The sequence below is a fragment of the Neopelma chrysocephalum genome, unplaced genomic scaffold, assembly GCF_003984885.1.
Source record: "Neopelma chrysocephalum unplaced genomic scaffold, ASM398488v2 Primary Assembly neopelma1_23b, whole genome shotgun sequence".
Classification (NCBI taxonomy): Eukaryota; Metazoa; Chordata; class Aves; order Passeriformes; family Pipridae; genus Neopelma; species Neopelma chrysocephalum.
Genome location: NW_020897692.1, coordinates 728,452 through 742,615, shown reverse-complemented (window position 1 = coordinate 742,615; position 14,164 = coordinate 728,452). Strand labels below are relative to the sequence as shown.

Here is a 14,164-nt window from a genome sequence, read left to right as displayed (position 1 = left end):
TTTACCAATGGACTGTGCTTTTCTGGAAAGGCAGGCAGCATATGATGCTTTCAAACTAAAAATCAAACTAAAAGTTTTCTTATGGAAAAAGAAAAATAGGAAACAGCTGTGTCACGATGTTAGAAAAAATTAGTATATCCAATTACTACAGCAACATTAAAAACTGCTCCATCTACTGGGACTAGAGAAAAATCAAGACTAATTGAGTGTGTGAGTATTCATATAAGTACTTTTTCTGCTAAGTACAAGATATTTTTGAATATCAAATTTGGATGCTATTAAAATCCACTATAACATTTTGTTTTATTTTCATGAACCCAAACACTATTTTCAAATTTAAACTATTATATTAAACACACTGTGATACCATCTAGATGTTTCAAGTGGGAACTGAAGCACAAATGTTTTAAAATATTAAAATCCAGAGAATATAGAATGCATAAAAATTAAGTAAATGATCCCGGGAATGCCTATGTTTAGGATGATATTTATGCATTGAACAGTCCTTGGTATGGATTTATTGTAAAGAAAAGATTTAATGGTAAGAGGTAACAGTTTTCTTCTATTACAAGGGGTCACTAAAATATGCATAATGGCTGAGGCCTCTTTCTATTTGCAGAGTGTCCACAGCAGTCATGTTCATATTGTTGAGAGAGTACGATAGATGTGAAATCAAGTATGGAAGTTCTTTAAAGGTTAGCATGTAACGTAATTGATTTTCATCTGATTTAAATTTTACATTATAAAGTATTTCTATTCTTGACACTGAAATGTCATATTCAAAAAGAGTAACGTAATGAATATAGTCTTGCTGTGCTTTTATGCCTTGAAGAAACTCATAGTAGCACCTTTATTTTCTTCGAAATTAAACACCAACGTAATTTTAGAGTAGAAAATTACTGACTTAGGAAGAACAATCTGATTTTTTTCTGCAGTTACTATAGAACAGAAACCCAGTTTTATATAATATCTTAAAATACCCTAAAAGCAATGTTTTTTGCTGTGGCTTGCAGGAAAATGTTACAAAAACCAGATTTGCTTCTTCCTGAACAGTAATTTTGTAACTTATTAATTTGCCCTTCCCTGGTGCCTAAATGGAGACCTGTTGAAAAGATGGTTTATCACTGAGTCAGAAACCTTTGTGGCCCCTTAATGGGAGACCAAACCAGCAATAAAATCATGATATGGAAACAAAATTATTTTAGACTGAGAGCGTAAATATTCACAAAGACTCGCATATTTCCCTGCTTAGTGCCAATGATGATGAACAGAAAATAAAGCCACAGGTTAGTAGAGTTATCTAGAATCTCATTGTATAAATACCTAATGGGCAAAGAAAAACAGATAAGGCATTAATAACTTTACTTTTTTGTTATCTATTATCTGGGATGGAGAGTGCCTGTTTTATGAACCTACCTCCTTATACCTTCCAAATCTGTGACTCCAGCAATGACAGATTTTCTGCTGAGTTCCAAATTACTTAGTTTAATACAAGCCAGTGTGACCATATCAATTTTCAGAAAGAAATATAGGGAAGAGGTATGTGGATAAAAAACTTTCAAGTCCATGTTTGCATCACAGAAAGACAGACATGTATGCCCCACTAGAAAACAAATACCATGTTGTTCTGTCTCTAAGCTCCCTGAAAGCTTTTAACAAAAGAAACCTATCTCTTACCAGTTTACATGAAAGACAGCAGTAGACACATGAAAACTAACTAGTTTTCTTTTGTAGGCAGAATTAAAAAAACCAGAAATAAGGGACAACATGCAGATAAAACAAGGGATGAAAGATGGTAATAATGTTCTCTCCTTTACTGTCTGGTAGGGACAGGCATGACAAATTATTTGCTCTGTAAATAGAAATATTAACCAGATAACAAGGTAAGTATAGTAACAAGTCACCAAAAATCATGAAACTAGCGGATCTAGCCATCACAATCCTGATCAATCAGCAAGACAGACTTTTTTTTGTCAAGATACAAGTAATCTCTATTTGATTTTAAAAACATATGTGCAGAAAAAGACAAGAATCACCCCAAAGTATCTCTTTTTGTTTTTTACCTAGATCTCTGTACCTAACTTTCAGAATAAAAGAAAACAGTCTTTAGGTACCTCAGGGAAATCCAGCCTGTCAGTAATAATTCATGAACACTTTCTCATCAATAATACTTAATGCAAGAAGCACCATAACTCAACAGTGATTAAGCTCATTTGGATTGCTACTGTCTGAGCATGGTTAGAAAAGTTTTAAAGAAAGCTCTATGGAAAATCATCAAACATTTTCTCTCAGAAAAAAATACATGTCCACTAGCACAAGTCAGTGACAAAAGTAACTGAATCTGCTCCAAGAGGAGCAGGGAAAGCGTGAGGGGATTGTAACCCACCTATTTGAATCACTTATTACTGTATACTTCCAACATGACTGTGGGGCTGTTCTTATGTGCCATGTTCCTGTTCATTTTGTGAATACCTCAACCTGTTCAGCATACTGGAAAAAAATTTATTTGATCTTGCAAAATGCTGGCAGATGATCAAATGAAAAGATAAAATAAAGACAGAGAAAAGAACAGACACCACAGAAGACAACGAGTAGTCTTTACTAAGTGGAAACAAATCTTGCTATTGAGTGACTTTTTTGAGAGATCCACCAACAGTAGAAACAGGATGACTCAAAACTACTTTTTCAAGTGAGTTGTAAAGATTCCTTGACAATTCACTGGTGAACAATCCTGAATTTTGAACACTTCCATTAGCATGGAAAATTATCAATCTGGAACTCGAAACCCCTTAATCAAACTCAGATTTCAACCCCTTAACACAATCCTAAATTTCTGAATTCTTTAATGCAATCTTGCTTTTTTCCTCGTTTCGTTTTAAACAAATTTTTGCTCCTTTTCAAGTTCCATATATATTTGGTCATTATCCCATTTCAAACCTAAAAAATCATGATTTTCTTTGTTAAAATTGTTCACTTCTGCCTTCCTTATATACATCAGACAACTTGTAAATGTCTAAAGGTTTGCAAGATTATGAAAAATGCCAGCAAATAATAAGTGTTGCATTTACAAAATCCTGCAACTGCATGAGAAATGCTCCATAGGTTATTTTTAAAAAACACAGTCCAAAATTCAAAACTTTAAAACTGAACGATCAGAAAAATAATCACAATTATAATTATGTTTTGTAATGATAACAGACCTTTTTGTACTAGAGCTACAGCTTTCAGTTCCAGCATCATTAAGAGATTCTTCAAATTACTTTTTAAACATCCTTTTCCCTCAGGATTTTCACTTATACCTAATTAGACTACTTACCCCATGCCATGTAATTCCCTATTGCCAAAACTGCTAAATGCTTCAATAAGAAGGAGGAGGGCAATAGTGGAGTGAGGCAGATGTAATGTCATTGGTTAACAATAGAGGTGTGAAGCAACTGTTGTAATTATAAAACTCATTAATTCACAGTGTTTAGGGGAAAAAAAAATCCTTGGCAATAACCGTTTAAATGGCAACTCTTTTCAACACTACATCAGACTGAAAAAAATCCTTTCAATTTACACCTTCAACAAGACAGAATAGTAGTTCCACTGGTAATTATGAAAATCAACATCCCCATAAAAAGTAAGCAAACACTGCCAGCTCTAATGGCATCCAGCATTCATATATCCTTGTCATCTTTTAAATTGACATGTGGCACATTTTGACCCCTAAGCAATTTTATTTTTAGTCCCATTCCTCTTAAGATTGTAAATGGACAGCTTCAAAGACTATATTTCCAGGGAAAAAATTAGAAAGAATTAAAGCAAGCTTAATGAATTTAAAATTTTACAATCTCTGCCTAATAGTAGGGTCCTAGGTTTCACCTACCACAGAAATATTTGCCATTTACTTTTGCGCTTCCTGAATGCAAAGAGTTCAAATACATGAGGACTTATGACATGGAACACTAGGTTCTGCTTCCATCATTCCTCTTCCATATACTGCTCACTAGCTTAGGCGGTGTTACAAAATGCCATCTCTGCTAATGCTGTTCTCAAACTTTCCCTGCCCAATTTTATCAGAAAAAAAAAATCCTGACATTTTGGAGAAATTTTTCTCTAGAGAGAAGAGATTTTAATGACAGCTGGAGTAAAGCTCTCATCTTGAATACTCAACATTGTATTATTTAACTTCTGTTCACATGTGGACATTTCTTCCTAAAATTTCAGTTATTTTACATACAGGACATAGAGGAGTTGTGGATGATTATCATTTTGAATTCAGATGAATACACTGAATTTCATTTAATATAATTGCAATGTTTTCTGACAAGAGAACTACTGATACTGCAGGGTCAGTGATAGCAATTCTCCTATTTAGGCTGTCTAACACTTTCCACTATAAAATATTACTGTGGCCTTTATTTCTGAGCTGTAACTCTGAATGTTTGCAGCAAGTAATTTTAAATTTATCAGAAAGAAAAGTCTCTGTACTAGAAAAGTGGTTTTCCCAGTGTCATAAAATGCTGATCAGGTTTTGTTGAGTTGCAAACTGTTGAACAGCACTATTTTAACTTTTCTTCTTGTATTTCTCCTAAGAGAGTTTTTGGCAGTATGTCAAAACAATAATGAATATAAAAATTATATACATAAATACTGCAAGATGGGACTCTAAATTTTGAAGTTAACACTTGGAAGTCAGAATATTACAGAATTTGTGCCACTTGTATAATGTATATAATGTAACAGAGACTATAATCACAAGTGGGCAAAAATAAATTTTCCTGGATAATATTCAGGCACTTCTTGTTTTCAAGTATGTGTGTACAAGTAGAGTTACAGCATTTTGAAAAAGGAGATTCTGTAGATATAACTACTTAAGTACTTAAAAAGGAAAACAGAGTAAACTCCGATTCTTTTATGGTGAGAATGTAATACCAACACAGTGCATTGTACACTGTGTCTTTGGCCTTGCATTGCACTTGTCTATTAAACAGTCACTAGACTAACAGTATGAAATGATGTTATTTCAGGTTATGACCTCAAGGATCATGAGGCGTGTGGGAAAAGGATAAGAAGACATTTTAGAAAAGAGGTTTTTCCCTTAATTCTTAAAGTTCTGTATCTTCCCGATTGTCCAGGGCAAAGTGATGGTCCTGCTACAGATTTAGGACATACAGTTATTACTCAGGCATTTTAGTATTATACCTAACTTAGAAAGGACAAACATCAGATTTGTATAGATCCTGTCCTTATAAAGGGATATAAGAAGAGAAAGAAACGTATAAATTAATTTTGATACACTGATTTGATGAAACACTTGAAACATCAGAAATTATTCAGGTATATTTCTCAAAACAATAAAAAATTAAATTATAGATCAGGAAAGAAAGGTTTTTCCTTATTTTGGGGTGTTTTTTTCATACACTTCTGTCTTTAAAGAGTCAAAAAGTATGCATGTTAAAGTTAAGAAAATATCAGCACTTACTGTCAGAATTAAGAGCAATTCTTCAATGTTGCTTTCAGGTTTCAACTGCTCTTTGAACATCCCAATGGTTGGATGCTTCAAATAGTAATAGGAAGCAATACGGCCGTATGTCACAGGTTCAATGCTGCGATTATCCTGTTTGAAGAGGAATCAAATATACGTGGTTGCCAAGTGGTTCAATATTAAGGGTTCCTACATAACTGTGAAATACGTTAAGACTACTTTATAGGAGAGAACAGCAAAAATGATTTAGCATCAAAATTTAGCCACAACAGTTTTCAACATAAGCCTTACAAAGAGCTCCATAGACAAACTAACATCTCAAATCAAGGAGCATGTATCTTGCTGTTCACAACTTTTAGGAGCATGTATCTTACTGAATCTTGTAAGGCATAGATTAGTCTTACCTCCCCAATTTCAATACAGTAGGAGCATTCCAAATCAAACAGGGATTTCTCAACAAGGCTTGAGAGGTACTTATTCATAGTGTCATGGCTCACATCATCCAAGTTATAGTAACTAGATAAATTGAAAACAGATGCATTACATGAATATTTTTTACACTCTGAAGATTTCTAACAATAACATCTTGTAAGAAAACTATCAAGGCTTCTACAATACACATATACTTGGAACAGCAACTATTCACATTAAACAATTAAACACAAAACTATTATCTTATAAAGACTAAAAAGAAATTCATAATTCTTAAACGGTTTGTGGTAGTAACCAACATAAGACAAGCATGTACATATGGAAAGATGGCAATTTACCTATTAAGAGAAAGGTTGATACAAACAGAACTGGACTGGCTATGTTGTGTTAGCGGGAAAATTTTCCTGATGGCATAAGTACACTTTCCTGATAAGCATGAAAGTGGACAAGCAATATTAACACAAGTAACAGCATTTTAACTTCAAGAGAAAGGAAGAAAACCCACCGAGGAGAGCAACTGTTCTTACATCCTGGAACTCTGAAAGTAAAAACTAGGCATATAGTGACATCTCTTGAAAAATTAAACTTACACCAATCCAAATGTTAGTGTTTGTTGTTATATTTCTGTGTCATTTTATTCTCAAAGTTAAAATTGCTAAAAAAAAGAATAGAGTATTTGTCAATGTGGTTACTTCACATATTCACTGTCATGTAAAATGTTTAGGTAAACTATATAGTCACAAGGGCTCTTTGTTCTCTGTATGAAGGAAAACTCTTCATACTTTTATGCCAGCCTATAAAAAAGACACAGTGACTGAAGTTTGCACTCTTTAACTGTAGAACTTAAGGCGTATTATTAGATTTTTGCTCAAACAAACTAAGTCCAGTGAGAACTTTTGCTCCAGACAAAAATGCAGTAAGAACTTGTGTCCTTGATTCAACAAAGACACCAATTCAGAAACTAACAATACAGTTCAATGAGCAATAAAGAAAGGTATAAGCATGCTCAGAAAGGTATAGAATTCTGAATTTAAGCAGAACAATTAAATCATGCAATTTCAAAGTAGAATTCAAACAAACAAAAAAAATTGATGATTTACTGAAATATTAAAAACCACAATAAAAAAGTTAGTCCCCGCTCATTTAATTCTGCCAAATACTGTCGCACAAATAGACTATTGAGATTGCTGCAATGATGAAAGATGCTCCTTTGTTCTAACTAGTTGCTTTACTAAGACTTCCTACTGTTATGATGTACTCAGCATCCCCATTTGAAACAATACCACATGCTGTAATGGAGAGTAGGTTCTTTCAGTGCTATTTTGTGCAGGTGAACAACTGGCTGCAAAACACTGCCAAGATTAATTTTAACCAATTTTACAAAGTTACAGCTGCACCTGAGTTAGTTTTTTAACTCCCCTCATTACCAACTGAAAGAAATATTTGCTTGCAGAATGCTATTAATCTGAAGTACTTTAAGATCTGCTTTAGGATAAGGTGAAATGTAATCACTGATGAAAAAAGAAAGAACTTTAGACAACCAGTGCAGTTGTTGATGCTATATTTGGGCAGATGTATCCCATTCTCTGAGTTAAGCTTGATTTCATTTACTATAATGCTGCTGTTTGCAAATTTCAAAAGATGGAATTGCATTTTTATATACTACATTCTTCCATAATTGCTTCATTTACAGAATCTGATTTGCACTATTATTTTCTTAAACAAAGTTTCTAACATTTATCTTTTTAAATAGCAGTATCATAACTTAAAAAGCCTGAATGCTAAATAGCAGTCTTGTAATTTCCAGATTTTTTTCCTCTTCTTATTAATTCCAAATTATGGGATTAATTCTGTGAAGCTTTGAATGTTTACTTATAATTGGGTTAAGTAGGAGTAAAACAGTACTACCATAAGAAAAAGACTAAAAAAATCTGTTCTGGTAGCAGTCAGCTACATTAGACAACAACAAAGCATAGGCTGTGGAGTATTCAACTCTGACATTTTCTATGGGTTCATGCTTAAAACATAGCTATTGTCCAAACCCAAGAGAAATATTTGTATTGACTAAAACACTTTATATGGTAGGTAGCCATATATAATCAGCCTCATGCAAAGAAAACTTCTTGTTTTGGTGCAACCTAATTTTTATGAGTTCCCTTTTAAATTTACTGAAGTAATATAGTAATCATACAAAACGATAAATATTTCCACCTGCCCCTTTTATCTGCCTGACACCACTGAAAACATTTAGTTTCTGCTTATTAGCAGAAATCACTTTGTAAAATTTTGTTTACCTTTTGAAAATAACTGAGCACATTAGCTAGCTAACTTGTTTAATGATGTGAAAATATTTTCTATTTCATTAGTATTTTTCTCTAAATTGAACAGAACACCACCAAAATGCTTATAATTAAGGTACTTTGTTGTCATGGTATTCAGACTTTCACCATATAATTTCAGCACTTTTATTTGCAGTACCATAACACTGATGATTAATACTAATAAAACAAAGGAAGAAACATAGGCAGTACACTGAAATTCTTTATTGAGACTTTAATTTAAGACACTAATTCAAACAGATTTTATCTTGTGCTCTGCCTAATTTGTAGCATTTAACATTGAAGTTATAATCATAAAAGGAATTTATAATGCCTTTTAAAAATTATGAGAATTTTAAATTTGCAGTTTTTTCGTAATTTTTTTGTCAAAGGAGTAAATATCTAGCTGCCTAGTACAAATAAAACAATGTAAAGAAAAATTTTAAATGGTTTGCAATCTTGAGTGAAGTGGTACCAGTATGTTTTAACTACTATTTGTAATGGGGTAAATATAATTTTGAGCACACCCACAGGATCTTCTTGGTAATTCAGCACATTTTCCCCTAATAAAAATCAAAGCCATTTGTCTTCAAAGACTGTGTTAAAATCATTGGTGTAAACAGAGGTATCATGACATTAGACAGTATTTTCAATGTGCAGGCATAAATGCAAGTTGAATTCTGCATGTTGGTATGCTCCAAGTATAAAACCTGCATTGTACCTGAGTTTCTCTATGAAGCCATATTACCTATCTATTTAATTACAGATAAAGAATAAAAACAATGCAGTTTCATGCTCACTGCATTGAATCATCTAGTCATTATTTTCCCTTTGCTATAAACAGACAGCCTACCTTTTTATCAGCACACCATTTCATTTATTTCACAGTGAAGCCCAGTTTCACAATAATTGACTTGTCAGAAGCTCTAATTTATGAGGCTGGGCTCTGTAAGCCTTCTCCTATATTGGACTCAACCTGCACACAAGCAGGGTTGAATATTTACAATGCTGTTAACAGGTGCTGAGTTGTTTAATGATTCTAATAGCCAGAAGCGCACTGAGAAAGCCAGCGGGATCACAATTACAGGCTGTTTGAACACAACAATTACTCGTCCCCTGAGAGGTGTGAAAGTCAAAGGCAGTTTTATCCTAATAGCATCTAGCACATGGGCTAGACAGGCTAACTTCCATTAGTAGTCCATAGGGAAAAAGCAATAACAAACCCCTAGCTATCATAAAAATTTACAAAGTATGTAAAATTTAAACAATCAAAAACTGAAGGAACTTTTTATTCTCTTTTAAAAACATATTTAAAATCCCAAAACCTTGTAGAGCTTAGCAAGAACAACAAACTGTGAAACATGAACTTATTTCTCTAATCTAAGGAAGTGTGGAATTTCATCAGCTGAGAGAGACAGAGAGACGTGCAGGAACATAAAATGTAGATGAAGTTACACAAAACATTTAGGATTTAATGTGAATGGTGGCAATCATTTCCTGTTCAGCTTATGTAAACCTGACCTGAGATTTCTCTGGGAAATTTTTCATCAGCCTTGAAATGGTCCTGCTATAACTGTCAATGCTGTGAAGTCATTTGTTACAGCACCATGTTTTTTATGTTCAGATTATACGGTAGTAATGGTGACACACATAATGAAAATTGGTGACAGAGTCAGGTAAAAATATTAAAAGAAAAAACCATCTAGTAGGTCTTTTGAAGCAAATGCACGAAAAGATGAATCCACAGCATTTAGTTTATAGCAAGAAAGTGTGCTTTCTGAGATTTTACAGTTCTGAAAGCAGAATTTTGTTATGAACAAGTATGGGGGAGCACAGATAGTAATTTTTTGTAAGTCCCTTTACTGCATTCATCAATTATATTTACTTTCATCAGCTTGTGGCCTTCAGCAGCTGCCATCTTCAAATGGTACCATGGAAATGGTATGGAGTATATGGCACAATTGATGAACCTACACAGCCACAGAGCTATGAACCAATGTACCAACTCACTTCTGTTTTTAAGGCATTACTGATTGATTCTGGAATCCATGACTGGCTTGCTAAAATGCATTACAGTGCTCACAAATGCTGCAGACAGTTATGTCTTTCTGTATTTTACTTCTATCATATTTTCTCGCATCTGTATATTTGCTTACGCCAGGTATGAGAAATAGATACACTGCTATGTTTAATCAGCTTTTAGTATACTGTACATTGTGGCTATGTAAGAACAAAAAACCAGTCCAACTTCTCTGACATCATCAAGGTATTTTCCTCCACATCAGTGCTTCTAATCATAACATTTACAAGAAAGTTTACCTCTCAAGGTGCGTTGATGAGAAATGAGAGGTAATAGACACACGTAAATTTCCTTACATGTTGATTGGACATTTCTTTTTCCTATCATATATTCCAACAGATAATTTGTACAGGTAAATCATACCCAAAAGTAGGAAGACAATTATGTGAATTTGCTTTCTGAATGTAGATATGTGGGTTCTTCAGCTTCGTATTCTCACCTAAGATTGCAGCAGTGGGGAATAGAAGGCGGCTCAAATGCTCAGCAGCCTAGGGCTTCCCTGTCTGACAGACTCAGAGACACTTTATTTGTCTGAATATTTGGTAAAACCATATCATGAACTACATTCCTGTACTTTTCACATCACTGTGACCCTAACAATTCAAAAGAATGAAATTCATAATAATGTCTATAGCTGTCATTTATGGAATATATACATAAATGCATATGTATCTGAGCATGCATATAGATCTGAATGTCACTGTAAAAGGAAGAGTCCACCCTGTGAAATATCTCTTTACCAACTCAAAATAGGAATATTGGTAATTACTGCAGTGTAATATACTTGCATGTTCTAGCTTCTTTTAGTAGCTACTGCCAAACTTTTTCATTTTATCTCTTAATCTTAGCTAATTTAACTTTCTTCAGTAATTCCCCCTTCTGATACAATTCCAAACTAACCCCAAGATTCCGAATAACTGTGATTTAGGTCACTGAAATACATATGTATTCTATCCTGACTGACTTCTATCCTGATATTACCAGTCATCTCAATACCAGAAACTATACCGGAGCAGTATACAATTATACAATTATAATTTGTATTCAGATGTTTTATTCACATGCTCAGCTAGTCATACTGTGAAACTGAAATTTAAAGCAAAACATAAGTGTATGATGATAAGAGCAGCAGTCCGAGATAACTTATTTATAATTTATGCTGTATTATTCATTCACTCCAGAAAACTTCGTAAGACTGATATAAAGTGAAAAAAAAAAACCCTAACAATAATTCTCAGAATGAATTAATAGAATTTTTTTTTCAGGTCTTCACAAGGAATTTACATAGAACACTGATTTTGTAAGCGTGTACATGTACACAGATGCACTCTCATATATATTTATAAATACAAAAAATAGCCACACACATTTTAAGAGTGATGTGATATGTGCTCTCAGAATATCTAAAAATTAAATTTCCAATTGAAAGCTGATTCTGCTTAACTTTACATATGTTGTAAATTTCTATTTCTCTTTTGCTGCACATGTATCTGGAAAATATCATAACCTGATTTACAGAAAATGTTTCCCATAGCCATTTCTCTTTTGTAGAAAGTTGCAGCTTATAAACTTTTATAAAGGTAAAAGAATGAAATAATCAAGGCATTTCAGACAAGGAAGGAAGATAGATGGACCTGTCAAAATAGCCCCTTGCCAAGAACAGGGTACTTCACTGATCTGTCATGTGTGACCTTGACTAAGTAAAGAACATATCGACCACAGCTCTACGTGGAAAGGAGAACACATTGTAGTACTTGACCGAAGTAGCACAGAAACTTTGACTTAACATGGGGAAGAACAGAGAAGAAACTCTGGATATTGAGACTGATACACTTTGATAAACAGTTTTATTTGGACCACCCCTCTTGTTTGCACATCATCTCCTGAACAGCATGTGCACAACTAGTTGGTGTGCCTCTAAACAAAACTAGCACTCAGCTACTCTACTCCCCCAAATCAATAGCTCAATTGCTTCTCTCAACTAGACTATTAAAACCCATTCCACAGATTTTGAAAGACAGAGGTTCATCAAACAAGAAAATTAAAATGGTTTGATGAAAAGAAGTATTTTAACGTGCAAAGATTTTCCATACCACTAAAAAAAAATCATCACAAGTTTAACAAATTATCTCAAGTTTGACAGAAAAACTTTCATAATGACTTGATGTTTCGAAGAAACCTGGACACTTAGAGCAAAAGGATACTTTGATCTCTATCTCACAACAAATCTGGATTACCATTACTTAAACAGTACAAATTGTAGGCATTCTGTAAGGCATTTTATGTTACTGGATGGGAACAGGATGATCCTACATTTGTTTATGCAGCTTTAACATACAAGTAGCTAAAACTGGCAATAAATGAGAATATAAATCTTCTGCATATTATCTAATCCCCATTATTTTGGGGATTTACAGCATCACATGCAATGACTTTTATGCCAATGAATCCCAAGGCAATTTAATAATCATGCATACAGGAATTACTTATTCACCACTAAGGTACAATCACCTGCTGTCTGGAAAATAGTTCTTGTTTCACAGTGGAGAGAAAGTCAACAAAATTGCTTTGGGGCAGGACATGATAAAGAACACTTCTATCAAGTGACACTGAGTGGGTACTGGGTAAACCAAAAATCAGTAATTGTGCTCCTACTCTTTTGAAAAAAAAACACCTAAAATCTTTGGATTATTACAGGCTGCAAATAGTTCTTGTTTCACAATATCAATCAATTCATATGCTCATTTATGGCACAGTAAACTCCATTCATATTGCAATTTGTTCAAAGTTATCTCAACTGTCACTGACTTCTGTTCACAAAACTTCAATTTTCCTTGGATGTATCTCATTCAAACACTGACCATGCTGGAACTGCTTGCTCGGCTTGTAAGAGGTCTGGAAATACCCCAGACAGTAGGTCCAGGAAAACTACTAACTGGATAATTAGTAACTTTGAATGAAACTTCATATTATTATCATATCAAAGAATGGAATGCATGCACATTCATTACATTTGCGCTTTGTATCTAGAAGTGACCTCTTTGAGAGAGTTAATAATATCCTTCATTTTTCTCCCTTCATGACTGAATATAAAAGGAATGCTGAGTACCGGTGTGGATAACACAGGGGGTAAAGCAGCTCAACTTGCGAACTGTTCCAACCTGCATGTGTGGTGTTCCAATGGAAGACTCCAACTTCATTAGAAACTTCAACAGACATTCCTATCCTAGCATTATGGTCATGACTACTCAAGATCTGTTCATCTCGCTTTTCACTACAAAGGCTCTGTATCTCATTATGAAATGTTTTTTTCTTCCCCTCTCCTCCCAAATTTCTTCCCACAATTCTCTCAGAATAACAGAACTTTTGCTTTAAATTTGAAATTGATAACTCCAGATTTAGCTTTCCATGACAATAAAGAAACTGCAGAGAAAAAAGGACCATCAGTCAACATGCCAACCTCCAGTGGAAACCTTCTTTTATATCGGGAAGAGCTTGCCTATTCAATTAAAACAATGATATTTCTATATTCTACACTTACCTTTGGGCTATATGTTGTGTCTTTAATAATCTACCTACCACAGATACCACATGATCAAAGCTTGCCAAAATCAAATCAACTAAAAAACTTTACCACAGTAATCCAAGAGCAAGACATTTTAAAGAAACAATACTTATTCTTTATATTAAAAAAGTATAACATCTAACCTACACAAAATCAGAATCTAGCTGTTTGTCACTCTCAGAAGAGAAATACCTTCCATATAAATGTATGCATTTTGTTAGCTATGAAGTGAGAAGGTTAAATATGTTTTCCTTAGTTTACAGTTCTAACACTCTGCATTTTTTATTTCCCAAGAAGAT

At 33.7% G+C, this 14,164-nt stretch overlaps 1 protein-coding gene across 2 annotated transcripts in view; it reads right to left on the bottom strand.

Annotated features, from left to right (window-relative positions):
- ASCC3 (activating signal cointegrator 1 complex subunit 3) overlaps positions 1-14,164 on the bottom strand; it is a 267,886-nt gene that overhangs the window by 34,569 nt on the left and 219,153 nt on the right. For both annotated transcript variants that reach the window (XM_027694522.1, XM_027694514.1), the window contains exons 35-36: positions 5,875-5,986; positions 5,468-5,602 (exon numbers count right to left, since the gene is read on the bottom strand). In XM_027694522.1, coding sequence (XP_027550323.1) covers positions 5,468-5,602; positions 5,875-5,986 — 247 coding nt within the window. The remainder of the gene's footprint in view (positions 1-5,467; positions 5,603-5,874; positions 5,987-14,164) is intronic.